General features: G+C 51.9%; 1 protein-coding gene across 2 annotated transcripts in view; it reads right to left on the reverse strand.

Annotated features, from left to right (window-relative positions):
* The window catches only part of Ece1 (endothelin converting enzyme 1), a 101,692-nt gene that overhangs the window by 9,133 nt on the left and 67,061 nt on the right, over nt 1–25,498 (reverse strand). For both annotated transcript variants that reach the window (XM_032895816.1, XM_032895822.1), the window contains 10 exons: nt 20,175–20,296; nt 18,295–18,441; nt 17,684–17,749; nt 16,004–16,195; nt 9,224–9,366; nt 7,951–8,065; nt 6,711–6,821; nt 5,907–6,005; nt 5,294–5,371; nt 2,771–2,874 (listed from right to left, as the gene is read on the reverse strand). In XM_032895816.1, coding sequence (XP_032751707.1) covers nt 2,771–2,874; nt 5,294–5,371; nt 5,907–6,005; nt 6,711–6,821; nt 7,951–8,065; nt 9,224–9,366; nt 16,004–16,195; nt 17,684–17,749; nt 18,295–18,441; nt 20,175–20,296 — 1,177 coding nt within the window. The remainder of the gene's footprint in view (nt 1–2,770; nt 2,875–5,293; nt 5,372–5,906; nt 6,006–6,710; nt 6,822–7,950; nt 8,066–9,223; nt 9,367–16,003; nt 16,196–17,683; nt 17,750–18,294; nt 18,442–20,174; nt 20,297–25,498) is intronic.

Raw genomic sequence — 25,498 nt, forward strand, 5'->3', positions numbered from 1 at the left:
CCCTGGCCGTTCTGGAGCTCACTCTGAAGACCAGGCTGGCCTCGAACTCACGGAGGTCCGCCTGCCTCTGCCTCCCGAATGCTGGGGTTAAAGGCGTGCTCCACCATTGCTGGCTGCACTTGTTGCTCTCGCAGAGGACCTGGGTTTGGTTCTCATCACCGTGTGGTGGCTCACAAGCATCTGCGTCTCCAGTTCCAGAGGATCCGACCCCTCCCTCTTCTGACCTCTGTGGGCACCAGGCATGCCCACGGTATACAAACAGAAAAGCAGGCAAAACACTCATATATGTGATTAAAAACATTTTAAAAAACATATTTTATTTGTGTGTGCATGTATTTGTCTGCCTGTGAGTATGTGCAGGTGTCTGCGAAGGCCAGAGGGGCTGAGAACTGTATTTCAGTCTGCTAGAAAAGCAGGCTATGATCTTAACTGCCCAGCCAACCTAAATCTCTCCTGCCCTCACGAGAGAGGAAGGGAGAGATGGGGTCTCACCGTGTAGCCCTAGCTGCCCCCTTAACTCTAAGTGGACCAAGCTGGCCTAGATCCACCGGCCTCTGCTCCCCCAGCCCCAAGTGTTTGGGTTAAAGGCGTGTACCACCATGCCCAGCACATAAAAATATTTTTGAGAAGACACTAATTTTAGAAACTTTTCGTAAAATCAATAGAATGCACGCTTTAAGAGCTTTTTCTGGGGTGTCTGTTTTTGTTTTGGTGGCGATGTTTCACGTCTTCAGGGCTGGCCTAGAATCACCATTTTGCAGGAGGTGACCTGTCTTCTCTGGTCCTAACGTCATCTCCTACGTTCTGAGGCCGCAGGGGTGCACACCATGCCTGGTTTTTCTGAGGTGCCAAGGACCAAGCATGCTGGGCAAGCACCCCATGACCCGATCCACAACCGCACATCTGAGGGTGGGTAGTAAGGTTTAAGCCCATGGAAGGGTCCTAAGACCGAAAAGATTATTAAAGATTGTTCATACACTGTGAATCGGCACTTCAGTGTTTTCCTGGTGCAGAGGGGAAAGCCAGTGAAGAATGGGAAAAGAAAAACAGCATCTGCCACGTGTGCCCAGTGGCCCTGTTCCCTCCCGGTGAGCACCACAGAGGTAAGATTTTGCTGGCTGTCACGAAGCCATGTAAAGATAGTGAGAGATTTACCACGTCACATCTACAGTCAAGTAACCACCAACACATTCATGGGTGCATATCAACATTTAGCTGAACGACTAAAAAAGTTAAATTTAAAAATTCAGACGAATTGGCAGCCCTGCCTACGCTATATCCCCCGGAGCTTTAAAAGCCCATCTCCCATTGAAGAAGTACCATTGAAGGTAGGATGCTTAGAGGAAACTGGTGTCTGAACCTCCTGTCCACAAGAGGGCGCCAGAGGCAAAGGGGAGTTGTCATTGCCTAGGTTAGGAAGTCTGCAAAAAATGCTTTTGGACCCCAGCTCCGAAAAAAAAGAACCAAAAAAAAAAAAAAATGCTTTTGGAGTTAGAAAGTTAATCTGAGGAACAACACTGAGCAGAGAGGGCGTCTGACTTTTCTAAAGAGATTTTGTTTGTTTGCTTTGTGCTGTTTTGCGACCAGGGCATAGAACCTAGGGCTTCATTCATGCCAGGCAAGTTCTCTACCCATGAATATAATAAAATACAAGCTTAGCTAGAGTCAGTCAGTCAGTCAGTCAGTCAGTCTGTCTACCTACCTACCCAACTACCCATCTATCTGTGTTTGTGTCTGGTGTATGCCTGAGTGCTATTTATTTGTGAGTGTGATATATGCACATGTGCACGTGTGCACACGTGTGTGCAGAGGTCAGAGGTCATCGTTCAGTGTCTTCCTCTATTGCTGCTCATCTCAATTTCTTGAGACGAGATCTCTCACAGTACCTGGAGGCTAAGCTGGCTAAGCTGGCAGGTGGGACAAGCCCCCAGGGATCTTGTCTCCTTTGCCTGCACTGAGGTGACGGATCACCGTGTCCCCACGCTCCTATAGCAAGCACTCTTTTTTTTTTTCTTACTAAATAAAATAACACACCCAAAGCTGTGTGCAGCACATGTGCCTGTTATGAGGCACTGGGGTCGCTGAGGCAGGAGGACCAGTAGAGCTTTGGAGTTCACGGCAATCCTGGACAACATGCCAAGAACTCAAAAACAGTGAAAGACAGACACTCTGTCTCACTCCGGGTTATTCTGATTTAAGAGGTTCTGGTGTTTGTTTGCACGGTTGGGGTTCAAGCCTAGATCCTCCCACAAGCCAGCCAAGAGCTCTATCACTAGGTCACACACCCTGACTCAAAAGGTTGCGGCTGTGAAAGAGCCCCTCAGGCGCTGGTGCTGTGGTACAGTGTTGGGGCCCATCCGGAACCTTCTTCAAACCCCTATGGAAAAGCCACCACTTTTGTTCATGAGGAACTGGGGGCCCGCCCAATGATCCAAGACCAAGCTTTTCCTTCCCACAGTCAAGGAGAAGCAAGCTCTGAGGGCTGCTGACTCAGCAGTGCCAGGATGGGAAGCCGGCTCTGTTCAGCTCTGGGCTGCGGACCACTCTGCCAACGGGCCAGGTATGGGATGATGCTGACCCACCCGCCCCCAGCCAGGAACCTCACTGGCCTTTGGCCTTGCAAGTCAGAGAACCAACTCCACCCCTCAGAGGGCGCTTCTGACAGCTGGCTCACAGCAGGCGAGCAATGAAGCTGAGCGCCCCACCCCCATCCCCCCAGATCACTCTTGGTCTCTCGGTGTGCAGGGAGCCCACACCTTGGGGAACTCACTGATCTCTGTTGGGGGCTTTCCTGAGCTGGTCGGCTGTGACCCTCCATGAAAAGTTGAAAAACCGCATGGCGTTCTCAAAGTAGAGATCGGGAACTGCTGTGTACTGAGGAAATAGAGCAGAGTCTCGGATAAGAGCACGGTCAGGCTGGGAACCTTCTAGAACAACAAGACCTGAGGCCTCACAAGGCCAGAGACTGGAAAGGAGGGCTCAGGTTCTCCCTTTACCTAGACTCTCCCTTTCAAAGACACTTTAAAATTATTACCCACGGGTGCCTGAGAGGGTCACGGTGCTATGAGATGCCTGCCCTAATGTAGCACGTGGGACTTCAGCAAGAATATGCCCAATAGTGACAGACACATCCTATGCCTGTCCTAGCCAATATGGTCAGTTTTTTTTAAAAAAAGATTTATTTGTTTATTTTATGAGTACACTGTGGCTGTCTTCAGACACACCAGAAGAGGGCATCAGATCCCATCACAGATGGTTGTGAGCCACCATGTGGTTGCTGGTATTTGAACTCAGGACCTCTGGAAGAACAGTCAGTGCTCTTAACCACTGAGCCATCTCTCCAGCCCTCTAGCCAATTGGTAAACACTACTTGAAGCACTTCCAACATGTTTATGTGGCTTTTAAATTTTAATTTGGTTGGGCTGGGGGTACAGCTGGGCAGGAAGAGTGCTTGTCTAGCATGAACAAAGCCCTGGGTTCCATTCCCAGCGCTAAGCTTGGTAGTGCATGCCTGTAATCTGAGCTCTTGGGAGGGACCAGAAGGAAGATTAGAAGTTCGAGGTCAATCTTGGCTACAGAGTCCAAAGCTAGCCTGGACTTCATTAAGACTCTGTCCCTGAGCCAGCAATAAAATAAAAGTTAATTTAATTAAATAGCTCCCTGTGGGCCTGGACCTGGACTTTATCTTAGAAAGTGTTGGGGTATGCAGCCTTGTACACCCTAAAACACCCACCTCCACCCTCAGACACCCTTTTTTTTTTTTTTTTTCCGGAGCTGGGAACCGAATCCAGGGCCTTGCGCTTCCTAGGCAAGCGCTCTACCACTGAGCTAAATCCCCAACCCCCACCCTCAGACACCCTTAACACCCACCTCCACCCTCAGACACCCTTAACACCCACCTCCACCCTCAGACACCCTTAACACCCACCTCCACCCTCAGACACCCCTTAACACCCAGCCTAGCTTCTTTGTCCCTGACAAATGCACAGCCCTTGCTCAGATGCATTTCTGGCTATGGAACAGCTGTCAGATGCTGGCCCCCAGGGCAAAGTCAGGTCCTGGGGCAGCTTCTGGTGGCCTCCAGGAGTCCTTGGATCTTATGTCCTGACACTCGAGAACACTTTAAATGATTCTCAAGGAATTGGAGCTGCAGACAGAGTCTGACAGCCTCTGAGGTAATTTTAATAGATTCGGGTTTTAAATATAGCCCGGAGGTGAGGCTGCTGTAACGTCAAAAGTGCCCCAAATGACAATCTTCAGTGGAGAACTTGGAAGACCTAATCTTGTGCCTCAGAACTGCAGTCACTCAAGGCAGCTGATCAGCGTTCCAGGCGGCAGGAGCTCCTCCATTACCCCTCGATGCCTGGCTTCGGAAGTGTGCTTCCTCTTTCCCATTAGCATTTCAAGGTCAAAGCTAAAGGTCTAGGCATTCTCTGAGGAGGGAAGAAAGGAGCTCAGGGGCAGCAGCAGCAGCAGGTAAGGGGCTCACTTTGCTTACCCGAGGCTTTAGGGTTGCTGATTCTCACTGTGCCTTTGAAGAAACACTTTCTTCGAAGTAATAAACTTAATAAATATATGTGCACACACATGCACATGCATGTGGGCTTACTGTACACTCGTGTGTGACGGGATGGCCAGAAGGAGTCGTATCTACTGGAGCTTGAGTTGTAGGAGGTCAGGAACTGCTCAAGGCAGGTGCTGAGAACCCAACTCCGGTAAGAGCAGTACTCGCTCTGGACCACCAAGTCAGTTTTCCAGTACCTCCCTTGTTCTTTTGATCCGTCCGTCTGTCTGTCTGAGATAGGGTCTACCTTATAGTCCAGGCTGACCTTGAACTTGCCAAGTAGCCAAAGATGGCCTTGAACCCTGTTCCTCCTGCCCCAGCTTGTGGAGTGCTAGGATTAGACACATATTGACCTGTCTGGTTGTTCTCCCCTCCTTTTTCCTGCCCCATGCTGTTGGGGATGGAACCTATGGCCTCACACACTCTAAGCACATGCTGTGCCACGGAGGCACCCTGCCCTGGCTGTTCCCACTCCCTCCCTGGAGCCGCCATTCCTGGTGAGGCCCAGAGCTTGTGTTCCAGAAATAACCGCAGAGCAATGGCTGATGGTGGCTCTGGGGAGACAGGGACCCCCCCTACCCAGGAACACAAAGGAACAGGGGAAACTTTCCTCACGCCCGTATCCCTAAACCCCGCCCCACATCACGTTGGTATAGGTTGATGGCCACCACCGTGGCCTTGCCTCACATGGGCTTCAGGGAGTTTGAGGGGTAGACAGAAGCCACTTACGTCATTGAACACTTTGTCCAGCTCCTTGGGGTCCATGATGAAGTTGGGGTAGCCTATCATGTTGTAGATGGCGTCCGCCTGGACAGGAGGAATTGGAGTAAGACAGGGTCAAATGATGCTTGCTGGCCAAGCCTGCCCCAGCTCTGTGGGATCCAGCTCAGGGTCCGTGCCAAGGAGAGGCAGGGCTAGCCTCCTGCCCCCTTAAGGATTCTATATCTTCTTCCTGGAAGGAGTCTGGTAAATTCTGATGAAATGTCATTTCCCTCGAGAAAGCATCACGGTTTGGATGTGTCACCCAGTTTATACATTGTAACTGATTCTGAGCTGAACGGTGCTGAAAGGTGAGCGAGTCACACAGCCTTCCTTGGTCCTCATGAAGGACAGCCACCATTGCAGGAATGAGAGAGGACCGAGGGTTACTTAACACAGGAGCTGGCTCTTACGAAAGGGTTGGCCTAGCCCCTTCCAGGGTGGGCACCCCCCTCATCCTTTCCTTTCTGCTATGGGATGTCCCTGACTCTATGCCACGGGAGCCTTCAGGATGTCCTGAGTCCCACTAGAATCACAGAACACAGTGGCATCCACACACATCTGAACTGCCAGGTAGCCTCACCTTCTCCTTGGCTGACCTCCGAGTATCTTCATCCATCCATTTCAGGGTGCTCAGGCTCTCCTCGAATGCCTTCTTGATCTCCAGGATGATCTCGCTGGCCTGAGGGACAGATGCCACACCAGTGAGGGCTGGGCTTTGGCATCACTAACTAAGGACATTGCATCACCGGGAGCGCTGTGCTTAAAGGACACCGCCGGCCGAAGGCTAAACTCAGGACTGGGTCAGGGAGGATCCATGTTTCCTACCCATCCTCTCCTTATAGGATCCTGCGAGCCAAGGCTGGCCTCCCGCTAACGGGACTGGGGCCAAGTGAGAAGAGGCCGACTTTCAGGAAGTTGACGCAGCCTCTGTTGCTGGACTTTTCAGAGCCTCTCACATGGGCCGGTGCACTGTGAGCCCTTCCGTGATGGCTAAAATCCACGGCCTTTCCCAGATTGACCAGAGCACAGAAATCATTCTGAATGGAATGAGGTTTGAAATCTAGGGACAGTTTCCAAAAGGTTGCGATCGCTCCGGAAACAAACAGGAGCTCTGGAAAGGTAACTACGTCATGGCCGGACCTGGAGGTCGGAGACAGGTTGAAGATTCTGGAGAAGAGGGGGGAGGCCCTCCACAGCAGCCGAGGTGACAGACCGAAGGGGGCGCGCCCTTGACTCCTGCTGGACTCTGTGTTAACCACAGACTGACATAAGCTCTACGCAGTCAGCACTGTTAGTGACCGCAGCGAGGGCTGGGGCTGGGGCCTTAGTACGTGTGGGGCCCTGGGTTCAACCCCCAGCACCCTGAACACAGAGAGGCACTTACTATGTTCTTGCTGTCCTCTGCAAAGGTTGCTTTCACAAACATGGGGCCCAGGGCAAAGCCCAGGTTGTTTTCCGTGTCACTCACGCAAAACTTCCAACGGGGAAGACAGGTCTGGAAAACACACATGGCTGTCAGTGGGACACACACATGGCTGTTTGTGAGAAGAGTCCTCCTTCTCCCAGCCGCTTTCCACCCGGGAACGGTGCCACCAGGGGCTTGTGCTTTCTTCTGGAGCCTTGGAGATACATTTTCTGGCCCAGTGGAGGCTACTTTAGGTACTGAGCTGAGAAGACTCAGGGCTGGGGACATAGCTCAGTGACAGAATGCTTGCCTGGCATGTAGGAGGCTGTGATTCTGTCACCAGTACTGAAGGGGGAAAAAAGTTAGGCATGGTGGCCTTGAGTTGGTGACGAGGTTTGAGACTAGCCTGGGCTACAAAGTAAGACCCCCCTTTCTCTCTTCAGCCTGGTACCAAAAGGTCTGGGATGCAGCTCAGTTAGAGTGTGGGATGCAAGGGGCCCTGGATTCATGTCCCAGCATCATAAAACGCTAGGTATGGGGCTGGGTACGGTGGCTCACGCCATTAGTCCCAGCTCTCTGGAGACAGAGGCAGACAGATCTCTGTGTGTTCAAGGTCAGCCCGGTCCACATAGTATGATCATAGCTAATCAGAGCTACCGAGTACAGACACAGACACAGACAGACACACAGACACACACAATTGGGCACGGTGATGCACACTTGTGATCCCAGCATTGGAGAAGTAGAGGCAGAAGGACCAGGAGTTCAAGATCATCCTTTTCAGGTACACTATGAGTTCAAGGCCAGCCTGGGCTACATGATATGCTATCACACACACACACACACACACACACACACACACACATAAATAAAAAAGAAAAATAGTGGCCCCCACGTGAGGATCACATGCCACACAAGGGAAGCAGCCATTGATAGAGCGCAGGGGCGGAGTAAAGAGTCTATAAACCACCTTTGCTCCCAATCAGTTTCGTTGCTAGGATACCTCTTGGCTCTCTGGCCCAGTGTACTTACTTCCTGCCCACTTTCTGCTGGCTCAGGTCCCCTTGTTTGCCCCCAAGGACAGCAGCTGCCTCCCCCACCCCCACCCTCAGTGTTTCTCTCCAATCTCCTCCCTTAGGAGAACCACTGCCACAGCTGCAACCGACCACGGTGTCCCTGGTCCCCTGCCCAAGCGCAATGCGCATAGTAGCACGCTTACCTTCTTCGTCCCGTACATAACCTCCATGAACTTCTCATCGGCATCCTGAAAGCGCTGGTCGAGAAAGGAGCTTGTCTTCCGTACCAGGTTCCACATCATGTAGTTGTTGAGCAGGCTGCAGAGACAGAACCAGGGAGCGATCAGAGACCCCTGGGTAGCCTTCAAACTCCATTTCTGACCTAGGCTCTCCTCTAGCCTGCCCTCACGGCTGCTTACTGCTCTCTAATCACACGGAACAAGCTCTTGAGGGTCAAGCCCAGCTCTTCCACCACAGAAAACCTTTGGTGTCTAATGTATGACACTGGTACTCAATAAATGCCATTGCTTGGTTATTCCAACCCAGCTAGGAGGAGGGGGCCCATGGCCAGCCATCTTCAAGGATCCATGATTGGCAGCTCCTTCTGCCCCAACTTCAGGGCACAGGAAACCTATCTGTGGTTGCTGCTGGGCTTGCAAAGACCTCGCCTTAGCACAAGGATGTCCATTTAAGCTAAACCTTTGACCAGGGAAAGGTTAAACAAACACATGTATCATCGATGGAATACTATAGAGCCAGGAAAATGTCTTCAGAGAGTTGCGATGCTGCGAGGGAAGATGACAAAGGCCATGGGCAAAACATTGGTCCTGTTGACAGGGGGATGCCGTAGGCCAGGAAACCTCTCCTCTGTACATGTATGAACACAAATACACACATCCTAGGAACTCCTTTTTTAAAAGAGTTATTTTATATATCACTGCTTTGTCTGCACATACATCTCTCCGGCTCCTAGGAGCTCCTTTTTGCCTTATGCCTTCCAATATTCTGGCTTTTAAAATCTAAAAAATGGGGCTGGAGAGATGGCTCAGTGGTTAAGAGAACTGACTGCTCTTCCAGAGGTCCCAAGTTCAAATCTCAGCAACCACATGGTGACTCACAACCATCTGTAATGAGATCTGATGCCCTCTTCTGGTGTGTCTGAAGACAGCTATAGTGTACTTATATATGATGAATAAGTATTTAATTGAAATTGGTATGTCAGAACCTCCTCTTAACTACCTCTCACAGTATCACAGAGGTGGGAGAGGGGAAGGATGGGATACTTATCCTTAGCCTGCAAAGCTGTGAAGAGGAGGAGCTGGGATTTGAACCCGTACCTCACACAGAAGCCCACCGGGGACTCTTTTTCTGAATTTGAATGTCACTTGTCCCCACCCTGCCTTAGGGGGTGCTGCTATGGAGGGAGCCGTCCCAGACCACCTTGTTGGTCCCTCAGCACCCGTGTGCCTACGTTACCATTTGTCGGTGCTGTTGATGAGCGTGGAGACTTGTCTGAGGTATTCCTTGTCGTAGACCACGATGGGCTCAGACTCATTGATCTCCACTGGGTAAAAAATGGCGTTCAGAAAGGGTAACCAGTTGATGGCAGGTGCCAAGGTCTGCAAGGGGAGAGGGCAGTGTGAGGGTGGCCAGGTCACTTCCACCTCGGCCCAGGTCTCCAGGCTGTCCCTCAGAAGGCTTCATCACTTTCTGACCAACGGCAGGTATGATGTCTTGCCAGAGCGCAAGGCAGAGAGAGCCGGAGCTGGCCGGCCAGAGTTTCTGTCTGTGGCAGTTTAAGGAGTCAGGTGACAAGATCTCATTTAAAGGGTTAGAGAGGTGACTTGTTGCTCTTGCGGGGGAACCTAGTTCGGTTCCCAGCACCTACATCAGGAAGCTTACAACCACCTGTAACTCCAGTTCCAGGAGATCCAACACCTTCTTCTGGCCTCAGTGGGCATCTGTACATGCATGTACCCCGAAACACACATCCACATGACTAAAAACTTAAAAATGACCTCATTTCAAAGCTGGGGCAGCTGAAGCCAACCCCTAGGAGGCAGAGGCAGAGAGATCTCTGTGAGACTGAGGCCAGCCTGGTCTACATAGCAAGTTCCAGGCCAGCCAGGGCTACACAGTGAGACCCTGTCTCAAAATAAGTAAATAATAATGAAAAAGGGGGGGTGGTAATTGCGCCTTTTCTTTGGGCAGGACTGTTTGGAATTATATGCATGAATCTTTCCCAATACACGTGCCACACACACACACACACACACACACACACACACACACACACACACACACACACACACACGGGCTTGACGGATGATGGCTACCACTGTGTCTTGTAATTTCCTTGTAGTCCCACAACTAGAGGCACATACCACCACATCCGCTGTCCCCATTTTAAAATTTACATCTAAGGTCGTCCACTTGATGCAGGTGCCGTCACCCACTGAGTCATCTCACCATCTGGACCACCACCGTCTTAATTTTTTGTTCCCCAACAAAGTATCACTATGTAGACCAGGTTGGCCTTGAACTTGAAGTGATCCTCCTGCCTCCGTGTCCTCTTGATGGGACTGCACCACCACACCAGGCTCACCTTAAGCACGACTGAGTCCAGCTGTGTGGCTTTAGACACTCACCGTTTTGCACTGCCACCCCTACCCCATCTGGCCTCTGCTTTCCAGAGTTTTGCCAGGCTGAAGAATTCTACTCCCTACTTCCCAAGTCCCCAGGAGGTAGTAAGCACTCGCTCTGTCTCCTGCAGGTTCTCTACTGCCCCGAGAACCTCAGATAATTGGACACAAGGACAGTTTCGGTTCCTGTGATTTTTTTTTCCCCTGACGCCTGGGATTGAACTCGGGGCGTTTACGCACAAGGCCAACGCTTTTTCATTGAGCCTCTGCTTCCCCTACCTCCCAGCCCCCAAGGCTTGCCCTTTTGTAACTGGCTGACTTCACTTAGCACAGAGTCCCTGAGCTGGGTTGCACAACATGGGAACAGTCAGCTCCAGCCTCATCTACGTGCCCTGTTATTTTTAGAATGCTACTTTTCAGAACTCTAGGTCTTTCAGGGCTACAGAGACTGTTACAGCGAAGATGCCCAGTGCATCATGAGCCCCTGACTGTTAGCAACCGAGTGATCGATGGCAGCCATTCCCATGGCTTTTCAAGTTCTGGGTCGAGTGGCCCCCACCCTGAGGAATGTCAAAGTCTGTTCCCATTTTCCTTGAAGAAGTAGAAAATATCAAGCAGATAAAGAAAGTGAGTGACACCTAAGCTGTCAAAGTCCTTTCTGTGGAAAGAGTCAGGTGATACCCCCTGTAACATGACGTCCCCCTGTAACATCAGAGCAGCACAGCACACAGCTTGTCCTGGGGAGAACAGAGGCCAGCCCTAAGACACTTTGCCTAACAGGCAAGCCTATATCTGAAGAACGGTGGTTTTCCCAAGGTCACAGGTCAGCTGGAGCCTGTGCAGGTCTACAAAGTGGACCTCTGGGTTTGCTTGTTAGAGGTGTTAGGGACTGAACTCGGCCTCGAACACTAAGCACGTGGGCTACACTTCCAGCAAACTGCTGTTGGGCTTCAGAGAGCATCTCAGCTACTGCAGGAGAGCGCTGGGACGAGGCCAGGGATGAAGCTGAGGGGAGTGATCAGCTCTCAAAGGCACCGGGTGAGCTGATTAAAGCTCCCAGCCAGTTCTCAGCCAGGGGCTGATTTGAGTCTTTCCACCAAGGCTGACTGTAGTGGGCTGGAAACAGCACAGTGGGCGGCCAGCTAGTGTGCCACAGTACATCCCTGCTGCCCAGCTGCCTGGGAGTAAGAGAGATGAGAGCTGGGAATGAGCAGACGTGAAGGGGTCTCCAGCAGGAATCAGTTTGCGGACTCAGATCCACCTCACGAGCTTTTTCTAACTTGGAGGAAACCTCTCGCCTCCCAGAGCTGCCTGCTTTGTCCTCTGGAAATGGCCCACTGTACGAAGCATCCTTGCCCTCTGGCTTGCCCTCCCTGCCCTCCTCCTGGCAGATCCTCTGCCTCCAGGTGACTAGGAGGTTGAAAGATACACTCGTGAGATCTTAGGGTTGCCTGATGACAGGATCCTGTGGCCAAGACCCCGGGAAACGGATGTGTTTACAAATGTCACTGCTCACATAATTTGTGAGAACCATGTGTCACTGGAACTCTCTGACAGAAATATCAATGGTGAAAGCCACCATGGTCTCTACACAACCTGTTCCTATAGGGTGAGCAGATGTTCCCCTCCGGAAGTGCCCTGGCTCTGAGGTAAGGAGGTTTGATGAATGCTAGGGTTTTTAAATTTCCAGCCTCAGGTCCTTCGCTGATTCCTAACTTAGCGTGCTTCCACAGAGATGACTGTTTTAGTCGACTGGGCCATTCTGCTGTGACTCAGTCCCCCTGAGGACACTGGTGAGCTCTATTTTCCACACTTGAAGCCAAGGAGCCCTGCTGAGTACCAACCAACTCAAAGAGCCTTGGGAAGTGAGAGAGGGCAGCAGTGTGGCACACATCTACATCCCTGGCACTGAGGAGGCAGAGACAGGAGGAACACGAGGTTTGAGCCCGTCTGTGCTATATAGACCCTGTCTCAAAATTACCAAGGTCGAGAGGGTGATGTCTCGTTTATGGCTTGAGCTCTTGCAGGGGCCTAAGCGGTGTCTTCTGGGACACGTTAAAGCTCTGGACTCGGCGGCACTGCAGCTGTGGCTGCCTGCACAAGATCAAGGCAGTCGACGCTCCAACATGGAGGGAGGGGCTCCCAAGCCCCCACCCCTAGCTGGGGAGGACTGACTTAGGGAAGAGGGAGTCAGTTTTCTTTAAGGCTTTGATCCTTAGTAGGTCGACCATGCTCCAGTGGACGATCCACCTCTATGAGTACATGGGCAGCGCAAACTAGACTTGATAGGTTATTTAAAAAAAAAATGGCATGAAGTTGGTGTAAGTGAAAGGTGGATGTGGGAGGAGCTAGGGAGAGGCAAACTGGATATGGGAGGAGCTAGGGAGGGGAGAGATGGATATGGGAGGGGCTAGGAAGGGAGAGGAAGATGTGGGAGGGGTTAGGGAGGGGAGAGGAGGATATGGGAGGAGCTAGGGAGGGAAGATGTGGATATGGGAGGAGCTATGGAGGGGAGAGGTGGATATGGGAGGAGCTAGGGAGACTAGGGAGAGGAGAGGTAGAATTTGATTAAAGCACATTGTATAGCCAGACATGGTGGCACATGACTATAAGCCCAGCACTTGGGAGGCAGAACTAGGTGGATGTCTGTGAGTTTAAGGTCAGCCTGGTTTACACAGCAAGTTCCATATTGTGTAGACTGAGGTCAGCCTTTGTTAGCTGTATAAATACCTGGGTCTGGAGAGGAGTCTCAGTGGGAAACAGAATCCAGGCTGCTTTTGTAGAAGAACCAAGTTTGGTTTCATTGTGCCCATGTCAGGCTAATAGGCGTGCATAACTCCAGCTCAAGGGGATCCAACTCCCCCTTCTGGACCCTGAGGGCAATTGCATGTGTGCACATACAAAGGGACATCCATGTATACACACAATTTAAAAGTAATAAAAATAAATCTTTAAAAAACAAACTGAGGGGGCTGGAGAGATGGCTCAGCGGTTAAGAGCACTGACTGCTCTTCCAGAGGTCCTGAGTTCAATTCCCAGCAACCACATGGTGGCTCACAACCATCTGTAGTGGGATCCGATGCCCTCTTCTGGTGTGTCTGAAGATAGTTACAATGTACTCATACATGAAATAAATAAATCTTTAAAACAAACAAACAAAAACAAACAAAACCGAGCCTGGGTTGCGGCTCAGTGGTAGACCAATTGCCTAGATGTACAAGGCTCTGGGTTCAATTCCCAACACTGGAAGTAAAGGAGAACAAGGAGACACTCTAAACCATGGGGAAACAGGCCAAGGAGGAAGTTTACTCCCCAATGACCTTTGACCCGGAAGCTCCCATGAAGGAAGGGAACAGTGTCTGCAGAAGCAATGCTGGATGTATATAATTCATTGAACACAGCCTCTATTCTGGGCTAACCTGGAGCCATCTGATTACGGCAGCTGGGCTAGCCGAGGACCCCAGGCTGAAGCTGGCGGTGCCTTTATTCAGGGTTTGGAAATAAAATTAGTTTTCAGCGATCAGAGAAGATACTCTGCACTAAATTAATTGTCACTATTTTACTGCTGGGGACCCAGGTAGCACTGCTGGTCACAGAAACAACCATTAACATTTTACCTACTCACTCCTCTGTGCCTAATCACGTCAGGTAGGCGGTTGAGGAGAGAGGCTTAGTCCAGCCTTGTGGGGCTCAGGGCTTCCCTGTGGTTAGACATGTTTTCTTGTACCTGTCCATCTGCCCAATTGTCTTGGCTAACACTCCCTAGGAGCTGCTCTACAAAGACTCCGAGAGTTAAAGTTGAAGAATCACTGTCCCTTGTGTACGCCGTTAACCAATGTGCTCCCACCCAGAGCAGGGCTCAGGGGATGGGCTTCTTTCCTAGGAAGGAGACTGAGGCTTAAGGGGTTGGGTCATGTGACCCGCATCAGCTTGAGATGGAGTAGGGCAGTGCCATGATCTGAGCCCAAGCCCAGGCTAGCCCTTGTAGGCTGCTCCTCTGAAGGACCCTTCTCACGTGAGTACCAAGGAGCAATGGGTATGTAGAACCAACTGTCTTTCTTCTCCCTTATTCTGTCTTAGGATAACTCAAAAGTTCAGGGGAGAGGAGGTAGGTGAATCTGGTGACCACTGGCTGATGTGCTCAAGGGCTACCGTGCCCCCTGGGCATCAGTTGCAGAATCATACTACTGTGGAGCCACCATGGTAAGCCCCGAGAGGCTGGAGCAAACTAAATTATGTCATGCAAGCATCCCCTCAACCTTTTAGCCTCAGAGCAGAAAACAGTGCCAGATGGTGCCCGGCACACTACCTGTCTCCATAACAACCGGTTGGGCACCACTTCCCCTGGGAACCTGCAGGCAGCTGGCAGCTGCGGGAGGCCTGAGTGGGCTGTGACACCTCCTGGGACCCTTAGCTTAAGTGGGCCAACCATTCAACCTGAATGCGCCCCTAGCCTTTCTTGCCTGGCTTCTCCTTCTCAAAGCCTTTAGCAGAGAGAGAGACTTGACTGCTTCCTATGAGGTAGGCTAGCTGGGGTGTGTGTGTGTGTGTGTGTGTGTGTGTGTGTGTAAGAGCAAGCCCATGTGCACTGAAGGAAGGAACCTGTAAAACATAGTGTCACAGTCCGGGGAGCCAACCAGCTCCTCTGCTACTCGGGAGCCTCTGGTCCTAACCACGGCACTCGGCTGCCCTGCTCAGAAAAGGCTGAGAATGGAGCTCAACTGGTAGAACAGTAGCCTGGCAGGCAGGAAGCCCTGGGTGCATCCTCCTCATCCCATTAAAAAGTAGTGAGCCGGGAGGTGGCGGTGCAAGCATTTAATCCCAGCACTTGGGAGGCAGAGGCAGCTTGGTCTATGGCATAAGTTCCAGGACAGCCAGGGCTACACACACAGAAACCCATCTCAATAGAACAGAACGGAATAAAAGGAAGTGACGTGCTGCTGCACACCTGTAACCCCAGCACTTAAGAGATAGATCAGAGGCTGGAGAGATGGCTCAGCGGCTAAGAGCACTGGCTGCTCTTCCAGAGGTCCTGAGTTCAAATCCCAGCAACCACATGATGGCTCACAACCATCTGTAATGAGATCTGATGCCCTCTTCTGTTGTATCTGAGGACAGCTACAATGTACATTGTATGTACTAAATCTTTAAAAAAATTAGAGAGAGGCAGGAGGACCTGAAGCTCAAGGCCACGCTTGGCTATATGGCAAGTTCAAAGGTGGCCAGTGAGACTAACACCTCCCTCTTAAAACAGTAAAGTAAATGAAATAAACTCTGTAGGGTTTTTCATAAAAAAAAAAAAAAGAAAAGGGAAGCACTGTGGCCCACATCTCTGCCGTGCTCCATGTGCAGTGCTCCGTGACCAGGATGGGGCACACGGTACAGGAGAGGGTGGAAACGTTACATCCGTGGGAGTTGTGATCACTGCCACAGTCTTCCTACCCTCGTGGTCTTTACTGGGTCAAAGGTCTCTCCCTGAGCCTGTCTTTCCATCCGTGACCAGGTCCTCCTTTATCAGGTTGCTTCAAGGGTCAGGTAAGGGTGGGTCTGCAACTTGGGTCCCCAGAGCTTCCATTGAAGCCCAGCGGCGGACACATCGCGACGGGCAGCTTACCTGCAGCTCAGCAGCCGTGACTTTGTGGTAGATGAGCTCTTCATCCCGGCGCTTCTCCTGGGGGATGGTGATGTTGGCCAGAGCGGTCTCAAAATCCAGGATCTGCTGCATCTGGGGCCGGATGGAGTCCTCGTCCCCACCACCCAGCAGTTTCCCCAGCTGGACCATATAGTTCAGATAGCCAGTCAGTACCTGTGGGATCAGCTCTGTCAATGGCGGGCGCCTGCGGTCCTCTGCGCTAGAGGAGGGCAGAACAGGCTGCAGCCCAGCACACACGGCTGAAGGTTCTACCCAGAAAACCCACATTTTATTCATTTCACTGAGACAGGTCTCACTGTGTGCCCTGATGGGCCTAGAACTCACAGATCTGCCTGCCTCTCTTTCCCTAAAGGTGCGTGCCTGGCTTGCTGAGACAAGGTTTTACTCTGTAGCCTAGGCTGGCCTGGGACTCAAGGCCACACTGCTTCACTTCCTCAATGCTGGGTTACAGGCGCGTGTCAAGCCAAGCTTCTGAAACACAGCTTCCAGTAGGGTGCTGAGTCTGTCCACTTCAGCCCTCAGGGTTAAACTGAAATGCTTGCACAGGCCTAGGGTGGGGTGGGATAGGTGGCGCTGCTAGTCGGGCTCCTTCTCTGCTCATTCCAGAATTGATCTTTGTGTGCAGGTGTGCTCACACACACACACAAACACACACACACACACACACACACACGTGTTAGAGGGCACACACACACACACACACACACAAGTGTTAGAGGGTACACACACACAAGTGTTAGAGGGTACACACACACACAAGTGTTAGAGGGTACACACACACATACACACACACACGTGTTGGAGGGTACATGCGGGCTCACACACAGACATAAGATGAGTGTTGGAGGGTACACATACACACACACAGAGGAGTGTTGGAGGACACACACACACACACACAGACTATTAGTAGGTACACACTCCGTGGTGCGTGCATACGGCCAGAGAACAGTTTTTTGGACACAGTTTTCCATTCTACCTTTATGCGGGTTCTGGAGATCAAACTCATGTTGCTAGGTTTGCGGCAACCGTCGGCCTGCTAAGCCATCTCGCTGGCCCAATTTTTATTCTTAGAGCCTGCTCTGAGCCTCCTGCCAATGTGTGGTGTCCCCTGCTCCGAGTCAAGTCCTTGCGTTCACTCTCTTCAGCTGCCCCTCCACTAGCTGCTAACCCTGTGAGGCCGAGCCTCTAGCTGGGTGATCAGTCAAGTGAGGTTTGTCTCTCAACAGAGGTCCCTGGGGACCATCTCCCCATCGTTGAGCACTGGGTGGGCACAGGTAGAATAATGGAGCTGGCTCTGGGTGTGCGACACACTTAATGGCTGTGTGGTTGGGAGCAGTCACTGAGTGTCTCTGAGCTTACAAGGCAAGGTAAAGTCTTATCAGTGGTGAGGCCCACAGAAGGCCCAGGACCCACCAACGGTGGCAGGTGTTGCCACTGTCTTCAGAGAAGGGAGAAATGATGCCCCTTGTGCCTGCAGTGCCTGACTGTGATGCTGGACATTTGGGGACACCCTCCCCTGCACTCCCTCCCCAGGGTTGCCTGTCAGCATTCAGGAAACTGAGTCCTCTGTAAAAGCCAAGTTTTTGAGGCGTCTGGGATCTCCGGCTGTGCACAGCGGGGTAGACCGGGCAAGCTTACCTTTTCATTTTCCGTCTTGTTCAGGTAATAGTCTCTGGAGGGCAAGCCAAGGCCGGACTGGTCCACCTGCAGAGGGAATGGGTGAGCGGGGAGCGGGGAGGCTCCCTGCTTGTCCTCTACTCTCCCTGGGACAAATGCCAGCAGGAACAGAAGCTGAGAGCTACCAACAACGGTACGTCCACCCATGGACCAGGGATGAGACAGGCACGTTTCCCAGTAAGGGAAATGGCAGCTACCCTGAAGAACTGCAGGGGGAACTTGTGGAGACAGTGCTGGTGAAGAGCCTTCTGAGAGTTGGCGAGGGAGGGGAAGAACATTCCAGAGAGCTAGCACAGAAGCCTTCTGGTCCCATCTTGACATACCTCACTTTAGGTAAGAGTGTTATACTGTGTTTGGTTGACAAGGACATTATAGTTCAGAGAGGCAGAGCCATTTGCCTAAGGTCACACAGCAGGTGGGTAGCATGGATGGGTGAGGTGAGGTGAAAGCAAGGAGAGATGGACTCAGATCCATTGCAACCAGAGCTACAAAGGTCAGGGACTGCGGCAGGGGAGCAGTAGGTGTCACCGGTCATGTCTGGGAGGTCATATCACCTCCGTGGCTCAGCCTACCTGGATCACATTGCTGTTGGAGTTCTTGGAGTCGGCACTGACGTAGACAGAGAAGAAGGGTGAGGTGCGGTAGTGAGCTGTGACCACCTGCAGCGTGTCCTGGAAGTTGTCCTTGGCCCAGGGTCCTGTGATATTCCAACCTCCGAGCTGTGGGGAGAGAGCAGACGTGGTAAGTACGTGAGCATGTGTGCATGGGTGCGTGCGTGCATGTGAGTGTGCATGCAAGTGTGAACAGTGTGAGTGCATGTGTGTGTGATGTGTGTGTTTAGGGATGTGGGTGGTGTATGTGTATATGGGGGTATGTGGTGTGTGTATGTACATGTGTGTGCGCACACACACGTGTGTGTGTGTGGTGTGTGTGCAGACATGTGCAAGAGGTGTTTTATGCATGACTGTATGTGTGTGTGTGCTTGTGCGCATGCATGTGTGCACAGGTGTGGGCATGTAGCTGGTGCACATGCATGGATGTGGGTGGTATGTATACATGGGCATATGTACACAGGTGTGGGTAGTGTGTACATGTGTGTGTATATGCAGGTGTGGATGGTGTGTGTGCACATGTGTGAGTAGTATGTGTTTTCAGGGGTGTGGGTAGTGTATGTGTGCATGGATGTGTGTGGTGTGTGTGTATGTACATGTGTATATGCGCACATGTGCAAGAGGTGTTTGCATGCATGGGGTGTGTGTGTGTGTGCACAGGTGTGGGCATGTAGGTGGTGGATGGTGTACATGCATGGATGTGAGTGGTGTGTATACATGGGTGTGTGTACACAGGTGTGGGTAGTGTGTGTGTTCAGGGGTCTGTGTGGTGTGTATATGTAGCTGGTGTATGTGTGTGTGTTTGCTCAGGTGTGAGCCTGTGCTGAGCTGGTGTGAGAGCCCCAGGCAAATCACAGCCACGTGCTGTTGACCCTGGAGCAGTCAGTCCTCTGAGCTCTTTTTTTTCTTTCTGAGATAGGGAGTCTCTGTGTAGCCCTGGCTGTTCTGGAACTCACTCTGTAGACCAGGCTGGCCTTGATATCCTTAAGTTTGCTAAGAACACACAAGGTTGCTGATTCCATGTGACTAGAAGGGAGATGGGCTGAAACTCTGCCAGGGACAGAGTTTCCTGAGTCTCATAGAATTCCAAAGGTGTCTACAGGGAAAAGGTTGAGAAGCCACAGGCGTCTTGTGCTACAAACTGGTAATGAGCGCCTGCCCCACAACCACGGAAGCCTGAGTCTAAATTCCCAGCACCCACAATAAAAGCAGGGTGCAGCCTCAAGAATGCCCATGACCCCAGTGCTGTGGGGAAAGAGAGGATTGTGGGGCCTTCCTGGTTATCAGCTTAGCTCCATGCTCAGTGAGGAGAACCTATCTCAAGAGCATGAGGAAGAGACTGACAGAGCAGGACTCCTGATGCCCTCCTATGGCCTCCATGTGCCCAAACAAATACACACACACACACACACACACACACCACACAAAACAAAGAAGAAACAGATGAGCGACTTATTAATAATCAGTTAATAATCAGCAGGGTCCTCCTCTTGCAGAGAACTATTCCAATCAAGAGTCTAGGGTGCTTCAAGACTCACACACCCCTCTATATACTCACAGGACTGGAGGACTAGTCAATGCAGTCCCTGCCCCCCACCTAGACACACACATGCGTCTCCCCAGCAGATGCAGACACACATCCTATACCATCCACACAGACAGATCCGCCCACACAGAGCCATGCACACACATGCTCAGGCAATCCCAACCCCCGCAGCAGACAGACAGGCTCTGAGTCCTGGCTGGGCATAGTGGCTGGAGGTATGAGGTGGGGAGGAAGCTAGAGGGGCGGGCAGGAAGCTGATCAGAGGAAGACTGGGGCCATCCACCCGAACACTCACCTTCTCAATCAGCTCCATCAGGGGCTTGGCCCGAAGCTCCTCGATCCTAGTTTCGTTCATACACGCACGGTAGTACACTTGCGCCTTTTTCTCTGCCTCGCTCGCGCTGGCCGTGGAATTTTCTAGAATGCCAAGAAATAACAGAGTTGTGTCCCAACTGGGTGATTTCTTCCTGGATTCTCAGCACTCCCAGCTGTACAAAAGTACCACGGCAAATCACTGCCCATGGAGGAGAAGCCTTGTCCTGGGGCTGTATTCAAGCGCCTCTGTGTCCTGGGTTTCTTCTCTCTGTAAGATGACCTCACAGATGTGGCAATGTGTGCTGTGCTGCATAGTTTTGTGTCAACTTGACACACGCTAAAGTGATCTGAGAGGAGTGAACCTCACTTAAGAGAATGCCTCCAAAAGACCAGGCTGTAGGCAAGCCTGTATATAGGGCATTTTCTTGGTGGGTGGGGTCACTCCTGAGCTGGTGGTCCTGGGTTCTATAAGAAAGTAGGCTGAGCAAGCCATGAGGAGCAAGGCAGTAAGCAGGAACCCTCCATGGCCTCTGCATCAGCTCCTGCCTCCAGCTTCCTGCCCTGAGTTCCTTCAAATACAAAGCTGAATGAACCCTTTCCTCCCCATGTTGCTTTTGGTCATGGAGTTTCATCACAGCAATGGTGACCGTAACTAAATCAGCCAGCACGGAGCCCCAATCCCTTGCCTGGAAGGTAGGAATCCCGCCTGGGTTTTCAGCTCCCTGATGACCTTGCCTGGGAGTAAGGCAGAAATCAGAAGTGGTTTAAAAGACTGTATTCATTGCCAACTGACTTCCCGGCTTCCTCCTGAGAGGGCTAGATGTGTTTGCCAGACTTACAAAGGGCTCAACGGGCTGTTATCCATTTCCCACCCTGGTGGCTCAGGCTAGGGCTGTATCTCATCCTACTGTGATGGGGGCTTAGAGCTGCTAAGGTACTCACGAGACTCCTAACTCCCCTTCCTCCTCCTCTTTCTCCTCTGCTTTCTCTTTTTCCTCCTCAGCACCAGAGGTACATACTACCTGCTAAGGCCACAGGCCTGAACATATGGCCTAGAAGGTTCTTGATGCACCCAGGGTAGTCATACCTCTTTGTGCTGCTCAGACCCTCAAGGAGTCTACTATGCGCTAAAGCTGCTGTCTGAGAAAGTGTGTGTGTGTCACACACACACACACACACACACACACACACACACACACACACACGAGAGTCCAGCTTCAGGGTAGACTCTGTAACGCTGTGGCCATTTTTCCACCTTTTACGTTAGTTTCTGACCTTGAAGCCTTTTCCTCTGTCTCCTTCCAAGATCTCCCCAGACCACTGTCCTCTGTGAACAAGTCTCTGGTGGGACTCTCTGCTGCCAGTCACCAGGCAGACATCAGAGGCCGACTCTGTACCACACACTGTGTAAGAGTTGGAATACCAAAGGCAAGGCCCCTGCTCCATGGGGCTTCTGCACAGGACCCTGTGAGAATCTGGCTCAGCTCCGAGGCCTTCTTGGAGGTTTCATTCCAGGGCTTCAGCACACTGGGCATGGCCTGGAGGCCAGACACCAGGTTAAACGTGAAGTTTTACAGACAGACATGGGACCTGCTTCTTGAGTCCAAAAAAGCTCACGACATCCCTCTGGATGGGATACGCACAGAAAAGCCTGCATGGTCAAAGAAAGTGATGGCTCTGCCTTCAGTGATGGGATCCCCGAGGTGCCACCATGCTCTGATTACACACTGCTGGTGTCAAGCCCAGGGCCCTGCACAGGCTAGGCACTGCTAAGCAGTCTACCAGCTCAGGCACAGCCCCAGCTCCAGAGAATGTTCCATGCGAGCGGGGTCTCAGACAGGATGGGGTAGAGGTATGGGGGAAAGGACAGTCGAGGACCAAGGAAAGGAACATAAAGGGACAAGTTTTTGGAAGAGAGAGAGAGTCCTTGTCACAGGCAGGTGATGCCAAGGCATGAGTCATTTCCTGGGATGTGTGTGTGTGTGTGTGTGTGTGTGTGTGTGTGTGTGTGTGTGTGTGTGTGTGTGTTGCACCTGTGGTTTTTGGAGACAGGGTTTCTCTATGAGGCCCAGGCTGTCCTGGAACTCTGTATCAGAGTTCCACCTGCCTCCGTTTCCCAAGTGCTGAGGTGAAGGGCATGGTTCCTGAGAAGTCTTTTTTTTTTGTTCTTTTTTTTCGGAGGGGACCGAACCCAGGGCCTTGTGCTTGCTAGGCAATCGCTCTACCACTGAGCTAAATCCCCAACCCCTCCTGAGAAGTCTTAATGAGCTGCTGCAGCGCTCACCTCCAGAGAGTCCCATTCCCCAGCCTCACCAGACATGGCTCCAAGGCTGTCACTGATCAGAGTCTCAAAGCCACAGAAACAGCCTACAAATGGGGTAGGCACAGCCAGGGCCTGGTGGGATGGTGGGAATGGAGAAGACACATGCACACACACACACATGCACTCACACATGCACATGCACACACGCACACACACACACACCCGAGACCCTGGGGAAACAACTGGGAGCTCTGCAGGCCCCAAGGGAGTGAGGGGATGAGGCCTCTTGTAGAGCAAGGGTGGAAACAGAAGAGCCCGTGACTCAGGCTGGAGCTGCGAAGCAGGGATAGGAAGGAGGGAGAGGGCTCCACACCCAGGGCCTCATCTCCATGGCCACGCCTCCTAAAAGCTCAGTTCTTAGAAGGGAAAGCACAACCACCAGGGGACAGTCAGGCCCCAGAAACTTTCTCTCACCATCCATACCTGGCTCTGGCCATGACCCTAAGGGGCCATGGCCAGCATCAGAGGCGGAACTCTGAGCTCACGAATGAGCCTGGCATCTCAAGGCCACCGAGATAAGAGACCTCGAGACAGGCTCCCCAGGACAGCCTGGCTGTGCTGGTCACAGTGTGTTCTGAGTTCCAGCTGGAGGCCACTGACTGACTCCCTTTCCCGGGCATCTGGAGGGGGAGAGAGCACTTGCTTCAGGGACAGCTGCTCTCTCGCCCCTGCTAAGAGGCCTGCCGGACCAAGCTCAGTTTCTGCGGCCATGTTCCTGGCTTTTCCGCAGCTAATCGTTCAGCTCCCAGGGTTGGCAGCTGCTGGGCTGGGTGTAAGAGATGCAGGGGCAGTGGCAAGAGCATCTCGCTACACGCTGGGATAGAATGGGAGGAGAAGCTTCAGGTTAGCCCACAAGGATAGCCAGAAGAAGCCCTTGCTCTCGCTTCAGGCTGAGGGGTGAGAGCAATGAGAATCCGGAATAGGGCTGTGGCTGGCCTGCCTGCCTCACGTTCTGTATCTTAGCAGTCTCTGTGTCTCCTGGGACCAGGCACACAGTAGGTCCTCAATGGGATGTGCTACAACAGCAGAGGGGTGAGAGCAATGAGAATCCCAAGCAGGGGCTGTAGCTGGCCTGCCTGCCTCACATTCTGTATCTTAGCAGTCTCTGTGTCCCCTGGGACCAGGCACACAGTAGGTCCTCAGTCCCATGTGCTACGACAGCAGAGCTGTTCATGTAGAATAAGGCAGAACGTCATGTCTGGGAGAGGGAGTGATGAATGAAGGGCTCTAGCAGGCCTAAGCATGGCAAACAGGGCACCAGCATGGTTTGCCCATCCCCCATCCCTCTCCCTCGTTAAACCCTTAGATTGCATTCCTAAAGCAAGCCCCCGAAGTCTACTCCCTTATTTGGCCACCGACTCCTTTCTGAGACTAAACACTAAGATCCAACAATCAACATTCAGTGTTTGTCCACCCTGGCTAACCTGTCCAATCAGGACCTACCAACTTATCCTAGCACAGACTTTCCCCTTTCTCTTCATAGAAAACAAAACAAAACAAAACAAAAAACAAAACAAAAAAAACCCCATCAGTCTCCCCCCCAAAAAACCAGAAATAAACAAACAAAAAAAAACAAAAAACATCTGCTGTTGCTGCTTGCCGTCTGCTTTTGTTCAACCCAGAGGCATCCCTACTGCTCACCCCTCCTGGGTAATAAATAAGTCTTCTTTGCGTTAAGAATTTGGCATCTGGGTGTGTCCTGTACTGTCTTCAAGGGGCCCCAACCCCTACAATAAGGCAGTGCCAGGCTGAGATCTATAAGGAGAGGAAGGGAGACAGGATGTACGGGCGCCATGTGGCATGGGCATTCATATCTCTGCCAGGCTTCTCTCACCGTGTGCTAGTGTTGCCCTGGTTGGGGCAGAAGCTCCGGGACAGCCTGAGGCACACCACCCTCCTGCTTCCTCCTCATTCAGGAGCAGCTACGACATTGCAAGCTCCAGAGGGACCTCAAGTTAGCCGTACAAAGCTGGGGAGTTGGCTCAGTAGGTCCAGTGCCTGCTATGCAAGCATGAGGCCCAGAGTTCAAATCCCCAGCACTCTGTGAGAGCTGGGAACAGCTGCACAAGCTTGTAACCACAAGGCTGGAGGGCAGAGGTGGGAGCATGGAGGAGGTGGACCCCTCAACTAATGAACTCTGGGTGTGCACATGTACACATCTCTGAAATGCACACGTACACACACGCATACACCTGTGAAATGTACACACAAATGCACACACACACACACACACCTGTGAGATGCACACACACGTACATACCTGTGAAATGCACATACATGCACACATCTGCGAAATGCACACAAACACACATATGCACACCTCTGAAATGCAAACACACACACACATGTACACCTCTGAAATGCACATGCAGCCAATGCACACACCTACAAAGCGCACGCCCGCACACATGCACACCTTTGTAAAATGCACATGCACGCACCTGCGGGAGAACACAAAAAATGGCTGCCTGAGTGCTACTTTAATGGATCAGGTGAACAGAGACAGGTCTTGGGCTAGACAGAGGCAGAGAAGGGGTGAAAGGCACTTGGAAAGTGAAGGAAAGAAAGCTGAACTCTGAGCTTGGCTTCTTCGACAGCTGCTACTACTGACTGGGGTGTAAAAGCCCGGAGAACATTCTGGTGGGGAAAGGAGATCTCTCGGTCTCTAATGGTGTAGAAATCATTTGGCAGCACGGGACCAGACAACAGAGTTTCCAATTGACCCCTGGTGACTTCCTTCCAAGGACCCCATGTTCCAGAAACTCCTGCAGTCATTTCCCCAAAGCCCCAGTGAGGAAAGACAGCACACGTTTAATCGGCCCTCTTTTTCCTCTGGGAGTTTTTCTTGGATCTCTTTCTCACATCGCTGCTGGTGTTAGGAAGCAAACGCCCAGGCAGCCAGGGAAGCAGAGGCTGCTGAGATGGGGCTGCAGGGAACCGGGTGCCTGGGAAATCCTCGGGCTCCTGGGCTGCCACAGCAT

The sequence above is a fragment of the Rattus rattus genome, chromosome 1 (genome assembly GCF_011064425.1).
Source record: "Rattus rattus isolate New Zealand chromosome 1, Rrattus_CSIRO_v1, whole genome shotgun sequence".
NCBI classification, from domain to species: domain Eukaryota; kingdom Metazoa; phylum Chordata; class Mammalia; order Rodentia; family Muridae; genus Rattus; species Rattus rattus.